Source organism: Oncorhynchus masou, chromosome 17 (genome assembly GCF_036934945.1).
Source record: "Oncorhynchus masou masou isolate Uvic2021 chromosome 17, UVic_Omas_1.1, whole genome shotgun sequence".
NCBI classification, from domain to species: Eukaryota; Metazoa; Chordata; class Actinopteri; order Salmoniformes; family Salmonidae; genus Oncorhynchus; species Oncorhynchus masou.
In genome coordinates, this window is record NC_088228.1 from 8,471,293 (window position 1) to 8,497,445 (window position 26,153).

The 26,153-nt window shown below is 41.7% G+C and overlaps 2 protein-coding genes across 2 annotated transcripts in view; both read left to right on the forward strand.

Annotated features, from left to right (window-relative positions):
• The window catches only part of LOC135558381 (metabotropic glycine receptor-like), a 123,563-nt gene extending 117,108 nt beyond the window's left edge, over positions 1-6,455 (forward strand). Inside the window, exons 9-12 of the mRNA XM_064992142.1 lie at positions 387-492; positions 819-965; positions 2,081-3,579; positions 3,703-6,455. Of these exons, the coding sequence (XP_064848214.1) occupies positions 387-492; positions 819-965; positions 2,081-3,579; positions 3,703-4,012 (2,062 nt within the window). The 3' untranslated portion in view covers positions 4,013-6,455. The remainder of the gene's footprint in view (positions 1-386; positions 493-818; positions 966-2,080; positions 3,580-3,702) is intronic.
• Positions 6,456-10,848: 4,393 nt separating this feature from the next.
• anxa13l (annexin A13, like) lies at positions 10,849-20,667 on the forward strand. The gene is made up of 11 exons (XM_064992144.1): positions 10,849-10,967; positions 11,775-11,850; positions 12,375-12,469; positions 12,980-13,150; positions 13,868-13,901; positions 15,734-15,813; positions 16,277-16,345; positions 16,641-16,742; positions 17,156-17,231; positions 18,270-18,382; positions 19,238-20,667. Exons 1-11 carry the CDS (start codon positions 10,953-10,955, stop codon positions 19,355-19,357), a joined length of 951 nt encoding a protein of 316 aa, XP_064848216.1. The 5' UTR covers positions 10,849-10,952; the 3' UTR covers positions 19,358-20,667.
• Positions 20,668-26,153: the final 5,486 nt, after the last annotated feature.

Consider the following 26,153-nt stretch of genomic DNA (forward strand, 5'->3'; position numbering starts at 1 on the left):
CCTATTCAAATAGATTTCTACTCTTCCTCTTTCAAATCATTTAACCAATGACCGATACTCAGTAACCGAAACTCATTGAGTCAGGGAGAACAACAGAATAGAAAGACACTTTGTGAAGAAAGATAAATCCATAAGCTAAAAAATAATTTTTTAAAGGGATCAAGTCCAATCTTATGTCTTCGTAGTGAGGGTGGTAGCTCTGCGTCCCTGAGCTTCCTGGCTACTGTTGCTCCCAGTGTCCCTTTCTCTAAGACAGTTGGCGTTGAGTGGTGTCTTGTTGTGCAGAAGGTTGTGAGTTCCAGCCACAGCTCGTGGCAGGATATAATGTACTCTGTTACACTTAGATAATAGTGTCGTGAATAAAACCTGTTGGTCTTTATCGGCAGGTTCACTCTGGCTCCTCAGTGGCACCCTGACTGGATGCTCATGTTGGTCTTCACTCACACACACCTCACCGTGACTGTGTCTTTGGGGCTGCTGTTTGTACCAAAGGTAACCCTGCTCTCTCTCCTGTCACTTTTCCCTGAATACATAACCAGTACATTAAACAGCTTCGATAGTGGTTATCGTACTGTAATTTAAATGCACTTCTGGGTATTTCATCTCTTCAGTCCCGTGGAGAACTTTTAAACACTTTCGCTGAGTGGGGAATAAACCGTTCATTTCTAAAGTCTTAATTAGAATCCTCAGAAGTAGAAAACAATGGGATCAATCTTGTCTGTGGGCGACATGTCTCTCCAAGACTCACACACTGTGGGAAAGTGCACCAGAACATTTGAAATAATATCACTCTGTCTGTTTTGTCCCCCTCTCGTTAGTGTCTGTCCACAGTGACCCAGGCGAGTGATGACATTGCCACTGAAACCTATGAAGAGGAGCTGGACATGGGCCGGTCCGGGTCCTACCTCAACAGCAGCATCACCTCAGCCTGGAGCGAACACAGCCTGGACCCCGAAGACATACGGGTGAGGAGGGTCCCTCCCTTTTTTTTCTCTGTTCTGTAAACTTAATTTGTTCTGGTTTTCAAGTTCTCAAGTTTTAATGTCATGGGTGAAAGACTCCCATAGTGAATGGAGAATGGCAAATGGAGAATGGAGAATCCATCGAGTTGGATAGCCATGGGGAGTATCTTGTCCGAGAGCCGTGTTTCATAAAAGCAGAGAATATTGCAGTTTTGAGAGTCCCGTTGGTAGCAAATCCGCGATCGGATGTCATCCATCTTATTATCAAATGATTGGCCAGTAGAATGGAGGGTGGAGAGGTGGCCGGTTCTCCCTTCCCTTTAATCTCGCCAGTTTCCCCCCTCTCTTGCCTCTGTAACGTCAGCGTTTCCTCTTGGGTAGCATGGAAATTTGGTCACAGAAAGGTTACAGAAAGATTCCAGAGCAGATGAGTGGAAGTTAAAGCCTGAATTGAGGTAATTAACTGCCGATCTGATGTTTAAAAGTTATTTGTCGGTTTTAAGAAATGATAGCGGATACTTTTAGAGAAAATAAAGTAAAAATAAACAACAAAATAATCACAAAATAGCAAAGTTTGGTCGGAGCTTACAAACGGCAGCCATCCAGTATGGCGCCAAGATTTTCACATCTTTACAGTGTAGAGACTGTTTAGATTAAGCACCCATTTGCTGTTTTGTTTGGGAACATTCAGAATTGTAATAATTAGTCATTCAAATGTAATTTGTATAACGCTTTTCATTACAAAGAAATATGCAGCTTCCTAGATTTGATAAAAGGGCGATGGTGTCCGATTTGGTTTTGATGTATACTTGAGTATCAGCAAAGCAGTGAAAGTCGATGATTCAATGTCTGAGGAGTGAGGTGAGTGGGAGCGTGTAGATTATAACAGGATTGGCCCCAACACTGAACCCTGTGGGAAGTCGCTACCTTGTGGCAACATTCCGGTCTGTCAAGGAAATGGACCATGGTTAGTTTGGTTTGTGTCTGTGATGTGTCTGTGGTGTCAATTTATGTCTCTAGAGCAACAACAAAATATTTGCATTGATCAAGCATTGTTTTCTCATCCACTTCCTTCGTTCTCTCTCTATCCCAACCCATCCTCTGTGTCATCATTGTAGGATGAGCTCAAGAAGCTTTACGCCCAACTGGAAGTCTACAAGCGCAAGAAGATGCTGGCCAACAACCCACACCTGCAGAAGAAGCGCAGCTCCAAGAAGGGCCTGGGCCGCTCTCTCATGAGGCGCCTCACTGAGATCCCGGAGACCTTGCACCGACATGGCAGCTATGGCAGCCGTGAGGAACGTGACGGTAGCGAGCACGGGAGCAACCGCAGCACCCTTCGACGGAATCCCTTCGACTCGTCCCATTCAGGTCACAAGTCCAGGGAAGACTCTTTGAAAAGCAAAGTTCTGGGCCTGAATAAGTCACACAGCTACGACCACGTTTGTGACCAAGCTAAGGAAACTGCCGGCGGAGAGGGCTTGGGTGGGGACAAAATGGCCACCGGCGATGGTTCCTTGCTGGGATCTCTCATTAGGAGGCAGGTTAAGAAGTCACCAGATCCTGCCCCAAAGGTGGAACCGGCCGAGTCAGTGCCCTTGGTCTGCAAGTCGGCCAGCGCGCACAACTTCACAGCGGACAAAAAGCCCATTCAGCTGAGGACGTCCATCATGCAGAAGTCACTGAGTGTCATCACCAGTGCCAAAGAGAAGATGCCCGGGCTCACCAGCAAGACCCATAGCGCAGAGGATGCCAGCAAGAAGGGACTCAAGGGTCGCGATGGAAGGATGCTGTCTGAGGTGGACGAGATGGAGTGTTATCCTAAGATGATCATCAGCCAGTCGGTAGAGTACTCCAGGACACCCATGGCCAAGATGGGCATCATGAAGCAGCAGGTGAGTGGCAGCCAGCCGTCCATCAATACAGAGCCGGGGAGAAACCTGTATGACCTCTCCGAGGTGTGCTCTTGGGATGTAGAGGACCCCCCAACCCCGTCGGATGGAAGGTCCCAGAAGCATGTATCCATTGCTCCGGGAGAGACCACCACGGTCCACAGGGGTGATGGTGGTGGTGGCACGGGTACCACCAAGGGCAGTCGCTCCCAACAGAAGCAGCAGAGAACCGCAGGGCAATCGCCTGCAGGCCGACAGCGCTCCAAAGACAAGGGGTGTGAACGAGACGAGTCCAGAGAAACAAGGAAGCCCAGGTCTCCCAGATCTCCGCTCTTGCTCAAACCGGAGGTGTGCCCCTGGGCCTTTGAGGTGCAGCCGATGTTGGGAGGCGATTCAGACTCCATCTCTCCAGAGAGGATCAGACGTAAGAGGAGCGTCACACCAACTGATGGGAAGCCCAAGATCCTCCACTCAGACTACTCCAAATCCACAGGGAGTCTGCTGCAGCCGCCCACCCTGATGTTGGACATCTGTCCCTGGGACTACAATGAAGCCCCAGCCCCGCCTTCCCCCAGCCAGGAGAAGACCTGCTCCAGTCCCACGGCTCACTCCAAGCGGAAACGAAAAGGTTCGTGCTCCTCCAAAGAAAGGGGAGAGAGGGGTGAGAGAGAGAAAGGAGGGAGGGACAAGGAGGAGAAGCAGCACAGGTCAAAGAACAAGGAGAGCTCCTCCAGCAGGCCCTCGGAAAGACCATGTGTCAGCCAATCATCAGAGGGTGTTCCGGTCACCGTGCCAACATCTGGAAGACGGAGGAGCTCAACGAGAGACCCGGAGGCGTCGGAGAACAAGGAGAGCTCCTCCAGCAGGCCCTCGGAAAGACCACGTGTCAGCCAATCATCAGAGGGTGTTCCGGTCACCGTGCCAACATCTGGGAGACGGAGGAGCTCAACGAGAGACCCGGAGGCGTCGGAGAACAAGAGGGTGGAGGCGTGCCCGTGGGAGGTAGAGGACGCGCATGCCAGCGTAGCACAGATAAAGCCTTCTCCAGCGAGAGAAAACTCTTTGAGTTCTAATAACAAACAACCCGTTAGCACTGCTAAAAGGGTTGACGTTTGCCCCTGGGATTTTGAAGACAATGGGTCAGAGAAAAGTGCATGATAATCAAAATGATAGACTATGTGTTTTGTATTCACGACACAAATGCCTTGCAAACTGGGTTTTAAAGATAAGGGTGGGAAAAACAGTTGTACTGTGGTACTAAATCATTTTGTGAAGTAAAACATGCAATACGGTCTGTTAAAGCATTCCAAACAAAGTATTTGTTCAAATACAAAGTCCTGTTGTTAGTTGTGCAGCTTAAAGTCACTTTATCCGCAATGTAGAGAAATGTTTAGTCGGCACTATTTGCTTGTACATTTGCTCAGTTTGCAGTTTTGCGCGATTTGTCACACTCTTTAATACATTAAACACGTCCTTACTACCTGTGAGGGAATTTACACTGAATGAATTACAGACAACAATCTGATTTAGACAGGTTTGTACAAGAACGTGGGACTGATTTAACCAGTACATTTTTGTAAACAACTAATTGATGATGTTGCCACATGTTCCATTATACTGGACTGGAGTTCTCTTTTGTCTGTTTCCTGCACCTGGGTCATTCCAATATTCTAGACTGGAGTTCTCTTTTGTCTGTTTCCTGCACCTGGGTCATTCCAATATTCTAGACTGGGGTTCTCTTTTGTCTGTTTCCTGCACCTGGGTCATTCCAATATTCTAGACTGGGGTTCTCTTTTGTCTGTTTCCTGCACCTGGGTCATTCCAATATTCTAGACTGGAGTTCTCTTTTGTCTGTTTCCTGCACCTGGGTCATTCCAATATTCTAGACTGGGGTTCTCTTTTGTCTGTTTCCTGCACCTGGGTCATTCCAATATTCTAGACTGGAGTTCTCTTTTGTCTGTTTCCTGCACCTGGGTCATTCCAATATTCTAGACTGGGGTTCTCTTTTGTCTGTTTCCTGCACCTGGGTCATTCCAATATTCTAGACTGGGGTTCTCTTTTGTCTGTTTCCTGCACCTGGGTCATTCCAATATTCTAGACTGGGGTTCTCTTTTGTCTGTTTCCTGCACCTGGGTCATTCCAATATTCTAGACTGGTGTTCTCTTTTGTCTGTTTCCTGCACCTGGGTCACTCCAATATTCTAGACTGGGGTTCTCTTTTGTCTGTTTCCTGCACCTGGGTCATTCTTGTCAAGTAGTGGGCCAAGTATGAATTCAGAGTGTTGGTCATCGGGAAGTGTATAATATAACTTCCATATGAAGCACAGTGCACAGATAAGTATGCTGTTAATTCTGGGGCCTTATAGATTATACAATTTGAAGTGTTGAGTAGGAGAAATAGCTACATTGGTGCACCATACATAGTTACCACTTCCATAGCAACACGAGGATGCATCCCCTTAAGGAAGTGTATCTATTTGGTCTCCTTCCAGTCAAACATGCTTTGTGTTCGTACAAGAAACAAACTGAAGATTATTTTTGATGCTTACATTTTGTAAAACTGCTATAGAATGTGGCAGAGCACTTCCAGAAATTGCTTTGTTGTCAATTCATCAGTTTTACATCCAAAAATGCTACAGCATTTGGTAATGGACATTTTTTGCAACAGAAACAAACATTTCTTATTGGACAAGTTCAACTTAGTCCCTCCCCTGTTTCAGTCTGTTTTTCTCCAATTGGCTTCCTAGTGAGTAAAACCCAGCTAATCCGTAACACAGTTCTTCTCAGTGGTGGAAAAAGTACCCAATTGTCATACTTGAGTACATGTAAAGATACATTATTGGAAAATGACTCATGTAAAAGTGAAAGTCACCCAGTAAAACAGTACTTGAGTAAAAGTCTAAAAGTATTTGGTTTTAAATATACTTAAGTATCAAAGTAAAACGTATAAATAATTTCAAATTGCTTATATTAAGCAAACCAAACGACACAATATCTTGTTTTTATTTATTTACGGATAGCCAGGGGAACACTCCAACACTCAGACATAATTTACAAATTAAGCATTTATGTTTAGTGAATCTGCCAGATAAGAGGAAGTAGGGATGACCAAGGAGGTTTTCTTGATAAGTGTGTGATTGGACCATTTTCCTGTCCTGCTAAGTATTCAAATGTAACAAGTATTTGTGGGGTTTCTGGATAAATGTATGGAGTAAAAAAAAAAGTTAATTATTGTCTTTAGGAATATAGTGAAGTAAAAGTACAAATTGTCAAAAAGATAAATAGTAAAGTATAGATATCCCCCAAAAAATGACTTAAGTAGTACTTTATTAAGTATTTGTACTTTAAGTACTTCACAATGACTACAATGCTACAATGACTTCTGCATGACAGTACACATATTGGCCCAACGTCTCACTGCTCTTAGCAAACTCTGCTCTGTTATAACCTGTTTGTTGAGTGAACTTGTACCGCTGTCGTCTTATTACTATAGTGCTTGGTAACACTGCTGTTGCATCCACATAGGAATATTTACATTGTACATTTATATTGTGTTCTGTTGTAATCGCATGTACATAACTCCCCCCCCCCTTAAACCTGCAATAAATATTTATAATAAAACTCAATGTATTTTTCTGTTGTTATTTGATAGGTAGTGTCGAACAGTTCTGACCAAGCCCTGTTCTGGGAGAGAAAACCTACTGTTTCATAACACAGAACTACACTACACCCTGGTGGTGATGAGCATACATAACCAAACTGTTGACAACAACCAATGTACACTGAGAGTACAAAACATTAGGAACACCTGCTCTTTTCACCTGATGAAAAGCTATGATACCATATTGATGTCACTTGAATCAGTGTAGATGTAGGTGAGGAGACCATTTAAAAAATAAATAAAAAATTAAGCCTTGAGACAATTGAGACATGGATTGTGTATGTGTGCCATTCAGGGGGTGAATGGGCAAGACAAAAGGTTTAAGTGCCATTGAACAGGGTATGGTAGTAGGTGCCAGGCGCACCGATTTGTGTCAAGAACCGCAACGCTGCTGGGTTTCCTGTGTGTATCAGTAATGGTCCACCACACAAATGATATGCAACCAAACTTGACAAAACTGTGGGAAGCATTGGAGTCAACATGGGCCAGCATCCCTGTGGAACACTTTTGACACCTTGTAGTCCATAACCCAACGAGTCGAGGCTGTTCTGAGGACAAACGGAGATGCATCTCAATAATCAGGATTTTATTCTTAAGGTTTTGTACACTCAGTGTATACCTATTGTATGCAGGGCCTGTATTTCGAACCCAAGTCGTTTCAAGGTCTCTGAAAGTGATTGTGTTGTTGTTTGAAGTTAGTTTGAGATGATTTGGGAAATGGAATCTGAAGGATAGTACTTTGGGGAACATTGACTTTTGATTATAAAATTCTCATATTTTTGGCAGTGACAAAGTAAACAAGACTACAGGGTGGATAGCAATCTCTCGTTGATGATAGACTGCTATCAATAAGGAAACAAATGTGTTAATTTGTTATTTGTTTGATTGAGCCCCTGTTAAGTGGCTCATACATGCTTATGACAAGTCTTATAATGGTACCTTCTCACAATCCATAAATTATTGTACAGATTACAATTTTATTAGGTGTCTAATATCAAACTAATGAAGTCCCAAAATAATAAATTATACTTGAGCCTAACAGATGGCTAAATTGTAAAAACCCTTACATTTTTAGACATTTAATCCAGCGCATTGAATTATTAAATATTGAATATACTATTGAATATACTGAACATATATTGAATACGTGTTGATATTATAATATAATTAAAAAAATACTGTATTTCAGAGAATGACATGCATCTGGTCAGTACTAGTTCAAAGCTGATTACAGAGAGAGACTGTGGGCTGTAGTGCAGGGTCAAAGCTGATTACAGAGAGAGACTGTGGGCTGTAGTGCAGGGTCAAAGCTGATTACAGAGAGAGACTGTGGGCTGTAGTGCAGGGTCAAAGCTGAATACAGAGAGAGACTGTGGGCTGTAGTGCAGGGTCAAAGCTGATTACAGAGAGAGACTGTGGGCTGTAGTGCAGGGTCAAAGCTGAATACAGAGAGAGACTGTGGGCTGTACTGCAGGGTCAAAGCTGATTACAGAGAGAGACTGTGGGCTGTAGTGCAGGGTCAAAGCTGATTACAGAGAGAGACTGTGGGCTGTAGTGCAGGGTCAAAGGTGAATACAGAGAGAGACTGTGGGCTGTAGTGCAGGGTCAAAGCTGATTACAGAGAGAGACTGTGGGCTGTAGTGCAGGGTCAAAGCTGATTACAGAGAGAGACTGTGGGCTGTAGTGCAGGGTCAAAGCTGATTACAGAGAGAGACTGTGGGCTGTAGTGCAGGGTCAAAGCTGATTACAGAGAGAGACTGTGGGCTGTAGTGCAGGGTCAAAGCTGATTACAGAGAGAGACTGTGGGCTGTAGTGCAGGGTCAAAGCTGATTACAGAGAGAGACTGTAGTTACTTTGTGCTCTGACAATAAACACCAGAGGCTTTGTCTTTTCTACTTGTGTGTAAATGATGGTGGTTATGCGTATTTGTTTATTAGGAGTTAGTCCATTTTATTACATAATCTACACCGTAACAGATTTTTTATTTTTTTATTAATAGAGTAATTTAGGATATTATCAACAGTAAAATACTTTGAAACATTTTACTCCAGCGTGCTGTAAATTATGGTGCATTGTGGGAAAATTTTGTGGGCGGGGAAAGACTTGCTGTATTTTGAATGGTGCTGTAATTCAACCACACCTAATACAAGTAGCATACCGTATCTTTGGAGAGCCTTTTGATCACTAGCGGGTGCAAAGTATTTTGAAGCGTGATTTGTAAGAAGCTATATTTGTTGCATCCGTGAGTGAGAATGCTGTACCAATTTATCTTTTATGTGATTACAGTGCCCCCATCAATAGAAAATGTATAGGGGACAGATTGAAGTGGCAGCCAGTCTTGAACCTTAAATGGTTGAGCATTTTGTCATGTCTTTTTGGTCTGTTTTGCCCTGTGGTCGTTGCCAGTTTGGAAGCCTTTGTTAAATTAAAGGCCTTTAAAAGTGCATCCAAATATTCAATCATATGCTGTAAACACTCTACTTAGCAAACCAACCTGCGTGCACCAATCCCTTGTCCAATCAGTTAAATACTGTGAAATACAAACCCCTCTCATCAATGAATTTCATTGATTCATTCTGATTACGGTAGTGTTTACTTTTTTTACAGTAAAACACAGTCCATTTTAGGGTTTTTGTAGTGTGTGTCATTATACAGTACTTGCTTTGATACCATATTTATATTACAGTAGGTGTACTGTAATATGAAATACAAAATTAGACTGCATTAAAACTACTGTAAACTCATGTCATATTCATACACTGTAACCCATTCTTTTTTTGTAATAAAAATCTTACATTTTATCTCCAGAACAGAAATAGATGTATTGTATAACGAATGCTGCTAAGGTTTCGTGTCACCTTGCCAGATGTTAATTCTTTGTTATATTATGCATGATTTCAATGTGCACTGAACAAAAATATAAATGCAACATGCAACAATTTCAAAATATTTACTGTTACAATTAAAACAAGTAAATCAGGTCAATTTAAATAAATGAATTAGGCCCTAATCTATGGACTGGGCAGGGGTGCAGCAATGTGTGGGTCTGGGAGGGCATAGGCCCACCCACTGGGGAGCCAGGTCCCAGCCAAGCACAATTTGTGTTTCCCCACAAAAGGACTTTACTACCCCCTCCCCCCCTCAGATGATCCCGCAGGTGAAGATGCCGGATGTGGAGGTCCCGGGCTGGTGTGGTTACACATGGTCTGTGGCTGTGAGACTGGTTGGAGATGTACTGACAAATTATCTTAAACTATGTTGATGATAGAGAAACTAACATTTAATTATCGGGCAACAGCTCTAGTGGACATTCCTAAAGTCAGCATGCCAATTGCACGATCCCTCAAAACTTTGAGACATCTACGACATTGTGTTGTTTGACAAAACTGCACATTTTAAAATGGCATTTTATTTTCCCCAAGCACAAGGTGCACCTGTGTAATGATCATGCTGTTTAATCAGCTTGTTGATATCAACTTGATATGCCACACCTGTAAAGTGGATGGATTATCTTGGCAAAGGAGAAATAACAGGGATATTAACAAATGTGTGCACAACATCTGAGAGAAATTTTCTCGTGCTGTTGGAACATTTGTGATTATTTTTTTCAGTTCATGAAACATTCCAAAAAATGCCATAGTCTGAAGATAGATATAGATTCTAGTCTGTCTGGAGTAACCTGAAAGCACATTGAGAAATATAATTTAAACCCAATTCAGCTGTGATTATTTTTTGATTTGACAAGTTTAAGGACCATATATTGAAATGGGTTTAGAATCTTTATTTTAAGAAATGTAATGATGTCAGAAGGATTCAGGAAGGGAATGAGAATTGGGTCAGATGAAGCCTAAATCCTTGGAGGAACCTAAGAGATTTTAGACAGAAGGGGTCATGCAAAACTTGCTCATGCTAGTAACACAGTGACATGCATTACAGAACACAGAGGGGAAACGTTAGTTAGACCAGGTTTAAGTAGGGTGGCAGTGGTGATTAAGGAGAGTGAGGACAGGTGTGGAGGCTGATTAGCAATGTGTTGCAGCTGTGCTAGTTGAGTTAGTAGGGAACAGCGTTCAAGTCTTGTCCTATCGCCTGAATTTTTGTTCATTCTTAACACCATTAGTTGATTTCAATTCAATATAAAAGTAGTAGCCTATACCTCTTATGTTATACAGTTTAAATCAATGGTTTTAATTCACTAAATCATAGTACACAAACCGAAATGATTCAAATTAAGTAGCTCGATAGGATGATCACTAAACGCTTTCAGCAGTGTCGTAATTAGCCTGCCAAGTTGATAAAGGCTGGTGACGTCAGCTATGCCTGCAGGGCTGGTCCTTCGTGTGCAGAAGCGACTGCTTAAAGGGTGACGAGCGAGGAGGACGTTGACTGATCCGACACTGGACATCATCTTCGCTGGATTGAAAACAAGAGCTGCAACATGGGCAACGTCCAAGTGAGTGTCAAGTTTTGGACGATTTTCTTTTTAAGTGCGTTATCAGCTTTTGTTGACTTTCTATGCCTAGTAGCCTATTTGATGCTACTGTACAGTGTAGCTGGAAAGTAAACGAACATTAACGCTCATTTTAAATGCGTCTTGGTACCACTCGACTGAATCAATCTACATGTCAAAGAGTTATTTATATTATGTTAAAATGTAAGAACAATTAAGCTAAATGGCCCATCACATTGCTATTGTTTATCAAATCATTTTAAAGCTTTTAAAATGTCAATTTTAAAAATGTATGTAAATGGTGAGCCTTCATATATGATTTGTGTATGCGTGGAGCATAATTTATCCATAGCCTGTTATAAACGTAAGCTATGCAGTAAGACCATTCATATGTCAACCCGACCATATATCAAATGCGTAACAGCTTGAGTAGGCTGATTCTCTCTGGAATTTCTCAGAAATGCTCCCCACTCAATGATCAATACGGTTGCATTGTCTTTGGGGAGGAAGAGGGAGGGAGGCTGGCGCCTAAGTAGCTTTGTAGCAATATGCAATTGCCCCATGACTCAGCGCACAGAGACTGCACCCTTTTGCTGGACAAGGAACGGAGGGGAATCTAGTCTACTGTATTCAACCATGAAGGAGAAGTCTTTCTCGCATGATCTATACCGAAAAGACTGTTTCATTTTTAGGATGAATTATGTGGCATAGACCTATGGTTATTTGAGACAGATATGATATCATGGGAGAGCACTTTTTGTATGTTATATTAGTGTCATTTGGGTGTCCTGATTCTGAGTTTTCCCATAGCCAACTATTACCCCCTATGAGGATTTCGATGTTGTGGCTGATATCAAGGCCATTCGCAAATCCTGCAAAGGTTTGGGTAAGTGTATGGACTCCTATTTTCCCGTAAAATCACAATATTCCATTCAAGCATTCATTTAGGCCAAAGGCTACAGGATTCTCAAATCTGAGCGGCCGTTTTTCTTGTCTCCCTAAGGAATTGATTAATCCATGTCAGTGATTGGCCAGACTGACGTCTAGGTCTGAATCAGTTCCTGATTAGAAGGGGCAGAATGTAGACCAGCAGTACTGAGGATTAGTACAGGAACTTGTCATTAGTGTCTGTCCTCCCTTGCATAGGGTCATAGATGTGTTTACTTGCACATCAGATGTATGACATCATCCATCTGATTAGAAATAAAGTGACCTGATCACTATGTATCCAGCAAAATGAGTCAATTATGCAGAGATGTAACAATCAACGGATTATACAATGATAATGGGACAATATACATTTTTTATTATATTTATTGACACTCCATCAATGGATAGTTTTGAGTATTCACAGATCAACTGTTTGTAACCTTATTTGTTTTTAAGTGTCTTTCTGATTCCTCTCCACAGGGACGGATGAGGAGGCCATCATTGAGATCCTGGCCAATCGTTCATCAGCACAGCGCTTGGAAATCAAGCACGCGTACTTCGAGAAGTATGACGATGTGAGTGGTTTCTCATCCATAGACTCGGGAGGTCAACGCATTAAGACCGTTTCTTTTTTTATGTGAAATGCAGAGTCCAACTGTTTGTTTCATTTGAGTTGTAGGGGAGAAATACTTTTTGGGTCACATGATGGATGTGCCGAATGATGAGTTAGCACGGGGAATGAGTGATGGAAATACGTGTGTATTTAAAAAAAATTGTATTTGATGCCATTGTACAGAATTTCCCCTCCTATATTTCTATATTCTGCTTTGCTTGCCTCCTTGAAATAGGATTTTTTTTTATATAGGAATCGAGGTCAAAACTTTCTTGTTTAAACGAGAGTGGAATTCCACTGTCCTTGTTATAAATGTAGATTTATCTAGACAGGAGGATACAGGGATTGAGCCCTTGGTCTTTGGTGGGGAAGCAGACATGTGACAGCAGCAGGTGTGTTACCACTATACCACAGGGTTTGCACAAGGAAATACTTTTGAGAACCATCTGTTCTATGTATTGTCCATACTAAGGAGTTGGAGGAGGTGTTGAAGAAGGAGCTGACTGGTAGTTTTGAGATGGCCATTGTGGCCATGCTAGATCCGCCCCACATCTACTCTGCCAAGGAGCTGAGGAAGGCCATGAAAGGGGCGGGCACCGACGAGGCCGTTCTGGTGGAGATCCTGTGCACCAGCACCAATCAGGTATGTTGTTACTGGACCATTAAGCCAATTGGGTCTCCTTATTTTATTTTACCTTTATTTAACCAGGTAGCCTAGTTGGGAACAAGTTCTCATTTGCAACTGCGACCTGGCCAAGATAAAGCATAGCAGTTCGACACACAACACAGAATACACATGGAATAAACAAACATACAATCAATAATACAGTATACACTGCATGTGAAAATGAGGTAGGATAAGAGGTAAGGCAATAATTACAATATAGCAATTAAGCACTCTAATGGTAGGATGTGCAGAAGATGAATTATTCTTGACTAAAGGCTTATCGGGCATGAGTTTATTGGCCCAACTAGCATTGATTTGGACTGTCAAATCTGCACTCTGCAGCAATGTACTCGCACGATAATGACAAACAATGCTATTCAGCAGGTCCATTTCACCTGTCACAATACTGTTCAACAGATCGTTACCTGTCCAACTTGTTTGTTTTTTGACAGAGCAGGGGTGCAGGGTAGCCTACTGGTTGGAGCGTTGGACTAGTAACCGGAAGGTTGCAAGTTCAAACCCCCAAGCTGTCCCTGAACAGGCAGTCAACTGACTGTTCCTAGGCTATCATTGAAAATAAAAATTCTTAACAAATTGCCTTTTTAAATAAAGGTAAAACATATTATTATTTAGTGAATCAAAACAGAAATGCTAAAGCAGAATGACTCTTATTCTCTGACTCTCTCCCAACAGGAGATTCTGAATTGCCAGGAGGCGTATGCCCAGGGTAAGTATTTTTAGCCAGGACTTCATAATATATTTTATGGTCCAGAATATGGTCAGTCAACCCACACGCAACCAGTGTTCTTTTATTTGTTGTGTGAGTCACTAGGATGAATCAGTGGAATCAGTCACGTTCCCTCTCTCGTTCGCTGGTGGATATTTAGACATGACATCATAAATTCATTTTAGAGTAATGTTGGCGCTTTTGGGAAATCTCCAAACTGTCGATGAAACGTGACACTGTTTACCCCCTTAACAAAAATATGCTGACCCAATGTCTGTCAAGGGAATTATTGATACATTCCATGCTGTTGTGATATTGAATTCACATTCTTCTCAAATTGCTGTCCTTTCATAGTATTGCGTTTTGACATCCCATTATTTGGTTTTGTGAACTTTTTGTCTTCATTTGTTGCTACTTTGTTTTCCTAACACATCTGAAATGGTGTTTCTTTATTTTGACTTTTTCTACATTGTAGAGTAAGTGAAGACGTAAACTATGGAATCATGTAAAAATTGTTCAACAAATCCTAATAAATTTTAGATTCTTCAAAGTAGCCACCCTTTGCCTTAATGCCAATAATGTGCAAAACTATCATTCTCTCAACGAGCTTCACCTGGAATGATTTTCCAACAGTCTTGAAGGAGTTCCCACATATGCTGAGCACTTGTTGGCTGCTTTTCCTTCACTCTGTTGTCCTCTCATCCCCAACCATCTTAATTGGGTTGATGTCTGACTGTGGAGGCCAGGTCATCTGATGCAGCACTCATCACTCTCCTTGGTCAAATAGCCCTTACACAGCCTGGAGGTGTGTTGGGTCATTGTCCTTTTACAAATGATAGTCCACTAAGCACACACCAGATGTGCTGGCATATTGCTGTGGTAGCCATGCTGGTTAAGTGTGCCTTGAATTCTAAATAAATCAGACTGTCACCAGCAAAGCACCATCACACCACCTCCTCCATGCTTCACGGTGGGAACCACACATGCGGAGATCATCCGTTCACCTCTGCGTCTCTCAAAGACACGGTGGGAAAATCTGAAATTTGGACTCATCAGACCAAAGGACAGATTTCTTAGCGGTCTAATGTCAATTGTGTGTGTTTCTTGGCCCAAGCAATTATCTTATTGGTGTCCTTTAGTAGTGGTTTCTTTGCAGCAATTTGACCATGAAGGCCTGATTCAGTCTCCTCTGAACAGTTGCTGTGTCTGTTACTTCAACTCTGAAGCATTTTATTGGCCTGCAATTTCTGAGGCTGGTAACTCTAATGAACTTATCCTCTGCAACAGTGGTAAGTCTTCCTGTCCTGTGGCGGCCCTCATGAGAGCCAGGTTCTTAGCGGATTATGGTTTTTGTGACTGCACTTGAAGGTCAGCCAATACTGAATTTAAAACTTTCTTCATGTCTTAAAGTAATGATGGACTGTTGTTTCTATTTGCTTATTTTAGCTGTTCTTGACATATGGACTTAGCCCTATTTCTTAAAAGACCATATTCTGCATGCTATCCCTACTTTGTCACAACACGGGTTGGCTCAAATGCATTAAGAAGGAAAAAAATTCCACAACTTTTAAACAAGGCATACCTGTTAATTGAAAAGCATTCCAGGTGACTACCTCATGAAGCTGGTGTGCCAAGCAAAGGTTGGCTACTTTGCAGAATCTCAAACTTTGATGATTATTACATGATTCCTTATGTGTTACTTCATAGTTTTGATATCTGCACTATTCTACAATGTAAAAAGAACCTTGAATGAGTAGGTGTGTCCAAACATTTGACTGGTACTGTACATCTGGAATGACCTCTACAGTGAGAGCCATTTGTTTACCCTCCAGTGAACGAACGTGACCTTGTGGCTGACCTTGAGGATGACACCAGTGGAGATGTCAAGAACCTCCTGATCACTCTTCTGCAGGTAGATGCATGAAGTACATGTGTCAAATATACACATTTTGCACCAATTGATCACGTGACAAGGTGACACGATACCAACTGGAGTTGTTCCCCACTGGAGGCCAGTCTGTGGGCCTTGTGTCCACTCTTTCCCCACCCCTTCCCATTTCCCCTGCACTAAAAGGTACATGACTCATATCCCCTCAATCCTGTCACAATGACCATGTCAATTAATTTGGATAAGAATGACTGCTAGGTATGCAAGTTAAAAGAAGTAAATGGGGAAACGGGAAAATACATTTTGGTTTGGGAAAACCTTCCTTGTGAGTCAACAAAGCGGCATTACATCATACCTTCGCTTGATAGGTCAATTCTTCCCAGACCTGCTCTGTCACTCTTACTCGGTCTGTCGCCATCCTTTCTTTGTCCCCCTCGCTCTCCCTTTGCATCTCTTTACCCCCTTCTCACTACCTCTACCCTGATAGGCTAACCGAGATGAAGGCTTTGAGGTGGACGAGGGACTGGCCGAGCAGGATGCGACCGCTATGTTTGAGGTGAGCTCTCACTATGTACGGTACCAGGCTCTTATGTCTATCAACCCCTCATGATGCTCTAGGAATCAGTATGAAGGTGAAGGTAAGATTTCAACAAATGGCGCTTGTGGAATGTGAGTAATTTCTTTTGCGTAAATCTGCCGTTGACATCAATGTGTAATTTATGCAAAAATCCAAGTTGTGTATGGTATCACGAGCCAGAATTCCTTTGTTTTTTTATAAGCACTGACTTTGACTGTGTATCCCTGTGCTTTCTGCTGGTGTGTGTATTCTGGTCTTTGTTTGTGGATGTCAGGCAGGAGAGGGTCGTTTTGGAACGGACGAGTCCACCTTCAGTGACATTTTGACACACAGGAACTACCTGCAGCTTCAGGCCACCTTCAAGATCTATGAGCAGGTATGTGCAGTATCCCTGGTATTTGGCACATGGGGGGGGGGGGGGGGGTGTGTTTATGAACTCTGTCAATGGTCTAAATTGACAATAATAGTCAAGTGTAAGAAAATAACCATTATTACTAGGTTGGTCCAGTGGCCGCTGCCTTCATCCCACATATACTGCTGCAGATCTGTCCCAATGCTCTTTCCTCGATCTGTCCTATCCAATAAACAAATGTGTGAGGAGTGGGACTGTCCCACTTTTTTTTATTTTTTTAATAAGGAAATAAAATCATTTGCCATTTTAAATGGAAGCACTTCTAAGTACTTGGAAATTGCCTGGCAGTAGTCAGTAATGTTTTGTACTCGGTATGAACATGGACAAATGGATCACCATCTTGATTCTGTGTTCACTGTCCTGTTTGTTCTCTTCAGCTCTCTGGGACAGAGATCCTGGATGCCATTGAAAACGAAGCCACTGGGACCTTAAAGGAGTGTTACATCACCCTGGGTATGTCATTTCTAAAGGCAATGTTTTACATGGTTGCTAACTACCTGTAAGTTAAATACACTGAACAAAAATGTGAACACATGTAAAGGGTTTGGTTCATGCACTGAAATAAAAGATCCCAGCAATGTTCCGTATGCACAAAGCATAAATTGTTTACTTCCCTGTTAGTGGGCATTTCTCCTTTGCCAAGATCCATCCATTTCTCTACCATAAGCCACCTCCAACGTCGTTTTAAAGAATTTGGCAGTACGTCCAGCCGGCCTCACGACTACAGACCATGTGTAGGGGCGGCAGGTAGCCTAGTGTTTAAGAGCGTTGGGTCAGTAATGCAAAGGTTGGTATCAGTCTCTGACCTGACTAGGTGAGAAATCTGTCGACGTGCCCAAGAACAAGGTACTTAACCCTAATTGTTCATGTAAGTCTCTCTGGATAAGACCGTCTCCTAAAACAACCTAAATGTGTAACTACTCCAGCCCAGGACCTCGCCATCCAGCTTCACCTGAGACCAGCCACGTGGACAGCTGATGAAACAGAAATATCTGTCTATAATAAAGCCCTCTTGTGGGGAAAACTCATTCTGATTGGTTGGGCCTTGCTCCCCTGTGGGTGGGCCTATACCCACACTGTGCCTCTTCCAGTCATGTGAAATCTATAGATTAGGGCCTAATAAATTTACTTAAATTGACAGATTTTTCTTAACTAACTCAGTGACATTGTTTCATGTTATGTTTTTTATATTTTCAATATAGCTGACTGAGGGTGAAACCATTCACTGCCATTAGTTGTAAATGTGACATAAAGCAAATTACTTCAAGTGTCTGAAGGATTAATCATGGCTTCCTCATGAGACGATAGCATAGTGGGTAGACTCCAAAATAAACTTTCATTCATCAAATGTAAACAGAACCGTGGCCTTTCTTTTTTTTGACTGAGTTGCCATGACATTGAACCCAATGCTGGAGTTAGACTTAAGTGCCCCTCCAGCTCTGTGGCACACAGGGAAGTGTTCATCTGTCTCATGCACATCTTTCTCTACAGTGCGGTGTGCCAAAAACCCTCAGCTCTATTTTGCCCGTCGCCTGAACGCCGCAATGAAAGGGGTGGGCACGGACGAAGACACGCTCATCCGCATCATCGTTGGTCGCTCAGAGGTATGACATCAAGGCATGCGACACAGAATATCACTCTTTAAGGGGTTTAGTATCACCAATGTGTTTCTAAAGCTTTTGTCCTGTTAGACAATGCCTTTTATATTTTTTCCTAACGGTATTGTGTAGGGCGTATGATGGAGGTGGTGCCACAATTGTTGCTTGAGCGTATGACGCGACCTTGCTCAGGAATCACTCTGCTAAAGCAACAATTATTTTGTTTACCATAGTAAAAAAACTGTCACCGTTTTTATAATTATTTCTTGTGCAATGGGAGTGATTCTGTGGACCATGTGTTTTGTCAAATAATTTGAAACGTATTCAACTTTATTAGCTGTCTTCATGGGTTGCATGTTTCTTACAATATTGTTTTCAATGTTTTCGGACTGATGCCCACCTGAAAAAGATGTAGTCTAAAGTGCATTACTGTGGCTTGGAAACACGATGACATTTTCAAAAGGGGAAATCATTGTGATGTCACCAGATTGGCTTTAGATGCAGTATAACTTTAGCTAGTTAAGATTGAGGGGACGGCACTGAATTTTAGCTAACTAACGTTAGCAATCGTTTTTATTTTACAAACTTTGCTAGCTTATGGCCAGCTCTCTCTAAAGTAAATTTGAGGACATTTCATTATTTATTGAGCAATATTGTTGAATTTGCAGGCCGCTGTCGTTTAATTTTCGTTCAGTCTTTCGTTCAGAATGACTGGGCACCAGTATGGGTCGTATGTTCATAACAATGTGCGGACAGAGGTGCAACCCACGAATACTACTTGCCCTCTAAATAAGAACATATCGATGTCATACGAGGATAATTCTAGAACCAGAAGATCATGTAAATGTTTGTTTCCAACAGTTTGACCTGGAGACCATTAAGGATTTGTACCTGGAGAAGTATGATGTTCCTCTGAAAGACGCTCTGAGCTCTGAGTGTGGAGGAGACTTCAAACGTCTTCTACTGGAGATCCTGCACTAAGACCCTGTTTGTTTCTGTTCCTCTTATTCTTTAGCCTTTGACAGTTACACTCCTAAAACACCTGTCGGCTTATACTTCTACCTCTCTCATCCTCTTCTCTCACCTCTTCCTTCTCTCCGGCTCTGACTGCAGCATGGACCAAAAACCAACCACACCGTCATGTGTTACTAACACAGACAAGATGTCACTAACTTCTACATTGAGTAATGAACAGAAGACTGCCAAGTATACTGGATAATGACATAAGTCATAGACCTGAATTATAAATACTGTTCTTAAAACCGAATAACATTATATTGATATACTATGTTTATTATCACACATTCCACAGTTAGGCTCTTCTTTACATATAGTAATGTAACTAACTCTTTGTCATTTTTTTCCCTTCTTTTTGTCAAAGCTGTGGGAAGTAGGGGTGCTGAGGGTGCTGCAACACCCCTTGGGGAAAAAAACAAGTCAATTTGCTTTTTTTTGTGAACTTGTCCTTTACTGCTCCTGTATCAGTTGAGGAAAAATACTCCTCGTCATCCCCCTCTTATTCCTTTGTTGTTTGTGGCTGATAGTTGAAGTTGGCTGTGTCATTAGTTCATACCACGTTTACTGTGTCTACCACATAGATGCCTTAAGAGATGCCATTATCTTTCTGCTGCACCACTCAAGCTCCAAGGAATCTCATTGGAAGCTTTCAAGGTACATACAGGATCACGACATGGCTCCATTTTGAATCCATCATTAGGATTTTTAACCTGTAGGAAAGAAGTTGACTGGTGTTTATAGTTCACCTTTTTAGATCAAAGCCTTCTCTCTTTTGAAATATTTACACTTTGACAATTATTATTCTTTCTAATAAAACTCAATGGAAAACAGCAGTAGTAACCAATTGAATCAACCAATCGAATTAGTTGATATAAATAAGTGGATGTTAATGCTTTTAGAGAGCAATGGGGGCTCTAAAAAATAATATATTAAGGAGGGAATGCACCATAGCATTGATTGTAGTATTTCATCATTTAAAGGAAATGTGCAAATTAATCGTAAGGCTTCAAGTACAATCATGAGCATGTAGTATTAAAGGCAACTACTGTATGGTGATATTACATGGCTTCCTAAAATGGTATATCAAAAATACCTCTTAACTATCTTGTGAGTGGGCTTCTGTTGTGTCAGCTATACAGGTGTCAGAACGGTATTGATGGCAACCAGGTCAATGTCAACGACTTGCATTTTGGATGAATGTTATCCTGAACATAGCCAAAGATTTGTGGTTACTGTAAAATATAAATAAAGCATAGCTATATTAAACCGAACAATGCATGTTGCTGTGTTTTTCACGTTCTTTCTTTGTCAAGCTCTGAAAAGTGAAATTGCATTTAATGAGATTGAAATGTGTTCAGTACTACTGATTTATTTTCGGGGGTCACATTGACTAATCAATTACTTTAAACTGAAACTTGTTTGTTTTCCTGCGGGCCTTGCCAATGAGGAGTGTTCATATGCAGAGCAGTTATTGCCTTGGTATCTATGCCCAGTTTTAACCTCTAGATGGCACTATAGATCTGTTACCCAATAACCAAACTGCAGGTCCAATGTTGTGCCAACTGTACTATTAGGGGGGAAAGCAAGGTACTGTGTTACATTTGACAAGCTATAGCACACTCAGTCCCCCCCCCAATATAGTCAGTCCTTATCTGAAAGATGCTTTCTTTGTCTCTGACCTGGGACCCCAGGAAGAGTAAATACTGAAAGCCATAGGTGGCTGTACTGGAAAGGAAAGCATGTTTAGTGCAGTACATTTTGGATATGGTTTTTAATGTTGAGTGCATTGTTGGATACTCTCAATGTCTTAAACATAACACTTAGGTACATTTTAGTAATTTAGCAGATGCTCTTTTCCAGAGTGACAGTGTTCATCTTAAGATGGCTAAGTGAGAACCACATGTCACAGTTCTAAGTAAACATGTTTTCCTCAAAGTTACATTAATTGGGGGGGGGGGGGGGATAAGACTCGGATGTCTTAACGTACTCGTTGAAGAGGTAGGATTTCGTAAGGTACACTTCGTAATTGATTTTTTTTCACTTTGTACGCCTTCAGGACAACACAAATACATGTTTTTCTATGGCCATTCAGGGAAATCATATGGGTAAGCCTTATCTTGAGGAATATACAGAGTTAACAGGGAAACTGAGGCAAAAGCTTGCCTGAGATGCCTCCCAAACAAGCCCCAACTCCTTCCAGATGGCGCAGCATCACCTAGAGGGCTACTGTATCCTTCCACAGGAGGTAACTGTAGCTATTTCTCTACTTTACGCTCTGTCTACCCTTCCTATTTTTCTCTTAGTTTCTGTATCTGTCTCCCCCTCCCTCTCTCTCGCCCTCTGGGACTGTTTGTCAGTGGGACACTGTTAATGTGACCCGATGGGTGATTGTGTCAATCACGAGAGTTCTCAAAAGCAGACATTCTCCTAGTTGCAGTTGGTCTTCTGTCTGTGAAACATGTGGATACCACACTTTCTCCCCGGCCCGTCTGCTGTGAATGCCATGTGTGTGATACTCCCCAAGGACCAAATCTGAATTAGAGATCTGAGCATAACGTCAATGTTTGCATTGACGCATGCATTGATGTCAATGGACAACCCACCTACTGTTAAAGGGATAGTTTTCTTTTACGTGAAGTCTCCCACCTTTAGGCGGGTGATGTCATCCCTCCATGCAGGCAGGTGTTTTTTTTTGGTCCAGCATCTCCTGGGCTAGTAGTGGTAGTGGAAGTTGTGGTCTCAAAAGCATTAAAAAAGCATGTCCCTCAAAGGAACTGACATTGTGTATCTGTATTAAACTGTACTTCCTATTATGTGTCAAAGTTGACCATGTTTAAATTGTGACGCATTTCCTGATTGCCTTCTCACTCTGCCCGCATGCCAAAAATAACGTGTGATAGTCTCACAAGTTCCACACACAGTCTGAAAACATTGTGTGGCTGTGTATATTGTTGTAATGGACATTCTTGTGGTTTTGAGAACACAGATAGCTGTGCTAACCACTTCTACTAGCATTGCATGCAGCACCCATGCTAACTGGGAGATGCTGGACCTAGCTAAAAAATGATCTAGTGCACTTAAAGTTCTGGGTGATTCAACACCGTCTTAGGTAAGTGTAATTTAACGGTAAACCAGAGACTGAAAAGGAAGCGAGACACTCCACGACTTAAAAAATTCTGGCTATATTACTCAATGAACTTAGCAGACCAAACCCAGCTGCTATTGCATTGGTGTCTATGGGAGAACCAAAGCTAACCGGAATTGACGACCCCCCCCCCTCCCAATGGTAAATGGCTTGAGTGAACCATCTTAATTTATTCACTGTCTTTTAAAAAAAAAAATCAAATAAGCAAAGTGCCATTTTAAACTGACTCCGCGATATGACATTGCCGCGAGTAGCACCGCAGATCTTACAGATGAGCAAAACGATGCACTATAATTCACTCATAGTATCAGCACACGTGCACTTCAATAACTACGTGATAGCTGCGGGACCAGAAATAGTGAAGTTTAGCCTTGCGTTTCAATGCTCTTAGTTGTTGTTAATTGACCCGAAAATTGCTGTTAACTTTGTGCATCGCGAACTCCTCCTTGAAAGTAACTGTGCAGTGAAAATGTAACTTTTTAAAAGTGAATATTATGGTAACACATACCCAAATAATGTTGAGTCATCCTATACTTATACGTTGTGGCAAAAGCATCAATTGGGGGGGGGGGGGGGGCACACTTCAAAAACCCAACCCACTTGGATCTCAAACAGACTGTTAAAAAAAAATACATGTAAAATACGTTATTTCCTCAGAGAGGATGAGCTGGTCTACTAGCGTTCCTATTTTTTATGACACACCTTTCTGTTGGGGTACGCCCACGCCCTTTCTGTTGTTGGGGGTACGCCCACACCCTTTCTGTTGTTGGGGGTACCCCCACACCCTTTCTGTGGTTGGGGGTACGCCCACGCCCTTTCTGTGGTTGGGGGTACGCCCACACCCTTTCCCACACAGAAAATATTTTTTTACATACTTAATTGCAATTTTTGGGGGAAGGAAAACAATTGTACACGTATTGTGATTAATTCTAGGTCATATTTCCATAGAAAAGTGGAAACACTGGACACTTGCGTTACCCTTAAAGCCCCAACGTGAGAGGCTGGCTTGGTCCCCAGACAGGGGTCAGCACAAGGTTCAGGACTTTGGCCTTTTTTCTGTTTTTTATCATAGCTATAACTCACCAGTCAAAGGTGGAGTGGTTTTCATTTCTCCCAATTCTGTCCCTTTTTGACCTTGTGGAATAGTCTGTGACAAACATAATCCCGATCCAATATGACCCCCCCCCCCCATATTGGAATACAAGTATACATTAGAGGTAAGGAGAGGAGTTGCTTTTTTCAACTACTGTACTTGAGATTTTAAAGGTGTAATGCTAATGCAAATAGCTAAATAAATGGTAAGGGGATTTTTTTTTGTTCGTTGGTATATTATCATAATTACTTACCATTAGCATCAACATTGTTGATCTCAATATAATGAGCCTGACGTATAGCAATGTAAATTAAACTGTTCAGTAGGGAACACTGTAGTGAAACGTTTTGCAACGGAAAACGAACTTAAAAGTTAAAATAGTACCTCCCCGTTTCATGCCCTTTACTAATACCTGTGCCATTTAAAACATTTACATTTAAGTCATTTGGCAGACGCTCTTATCCAGAGCGACTTACAAATTGGTGAATTCACCTTATGACATCCAGTGGAACAGCCACTTTACAATAGTGCATCTAAATCATTTAAGGGGGGGGGGGGTGAGAAGGATTACTTTATCCTATCCTAGGTATTCCTTAAAGAGGTGGGGTTTCAGGTGTCTCCGGAAGGTGGTGATTGACTCCGCTGTCCTGGCGTCGTGAGGGAGTTTGTTCCACCATTGGGGGGCCAGAGCAGCGAACAGTTTTGACTGGGCTGAGCGGGAACTGTACTTCCTCAGTGGTAGGCTTTAAAAAGCCTTTTAAAGTAGAAATTGGGCACCTCTGTTCCTGAAAAGCTGCTGCCCACGTGGAAAAAAATACTATATTATCTATATATAATATAATACTATATTATAATATATTAACTATATTCTATAGTTACATAGTGTAGTATTCACTAAAGTCTGTAAAAACACTACAGTGAATACGGTAGTGCTTAGTGTAGTTTTGTGGACAACAGTTTACTATAGTATAAATACTGTAGTAAGAACTACTATATACTATTGTAATTACTGTAGTGTTTTTGCAGACATGATTGTAGTATTTACTATAGTGTTTTTTTAAGTCTTTGACAGCAATGGTGGCTTTGCCTTTTGAGGAAACCTACTGAACAAAATACATTTGAAATATATATATTTTCAATAACCTGTAGGTCGGACTGAGGTCTGAATAGACAGTTCAGAACTTATGCTCTTTTCTTTCACCTGTAGGGAACACGATATATTGTCGATACCTGGCATGTAGTTTTGTCACTTACTGTACGGGTGGCAAACATTGGGATAAGGGAGGGGAATGGACAGGGTATATGCAAATTAAATAATGCAGTATAGGGATCTCCAATCCTTTTCCAGGAGACTTTACAGTCCTGTAGGTTTTCACTCCAACCCTAATCTAGCACACCTGATTCTAATAATTAGCTAGTTGATAAGAATCTGGTTAATTACAACTGGGACTGGAGTGAAAACTTACAGGAGGGCAGCTCTCCAGGAACAGGGTTAGAGTCCCACGCTGTAGTGTAAATTATAGTGCTTTTGTGGTCTGTAGTATACTGTAGTATTTACTATAGTATTCAGCATTATCCTATTGTAAGTACTACATATGCTCGAGGTATTCTACAATATGTAGTATATTCTACAGTTTACTGCATAATTCTATAAGTGCTGTAGTATTCTATAGTAAACTGTAGTGGTTTTTTTCACATGGGTGAGTCTGCAGGTTTTTGGTCCTTCTTTATATAGCAACAGATCACATCTCATGACATGTACAGACGAGCTCATTGGCTTCACTAGGACCATGAGTTATTGAATCACTCCTCGTCTTGCAGCAATATGAAAACTATACATAAAACTATACCGTGCTCTGAATAGGGTGACATTTTCACACATTGTGTGCCCTGCTCTGTTGAATTGAATTTCATATGATGAGTATTGTTGGTATTGATGATTAGCCAAGGCATTGGAAACATTCTGAGGAAGGAGAGAACTGGGAAACTGCTTTCGAATTCCATTTTAACTGTTTAAATTCAATGTGAAAGACCTGCTGTGTCTTTTGATCTTCAATGCAAAACATCTGCGTCTTTTTTTTTTTTTTGCCCGGCAACACCTGGGTTTAATTCAAGCCATAAGGACAGGCATGTCTCATGACAACGCAGGTCTATACATGTGATTACAAAGGTATACAGTATGACAGATTGTCTGTCTTTATGATTACGTTTAGAATTAGGGTTAGGGACATACAGCAGCTTGTAGTAACATTTATACATTATGCTGTGAATGACATTATCCTGTGAAAACGTGTTATAATACATATTATAAACCGGGTAGCTTGGGACCTGGATGCTGATTGGCTGAAACAGCATTTCATTCACCTGTGTGTGTATAATTATATCTGAGACATTATACCATGGGTATGATGCACAAATACTTGTTTACTGTTCTATTTATGTTGGGAACCAGTTTATAATAGCAATAAGGCACCTTGAAGTTTTATATCCAAGAACAGCCCTTCGCCGTGGTATATTGGCCA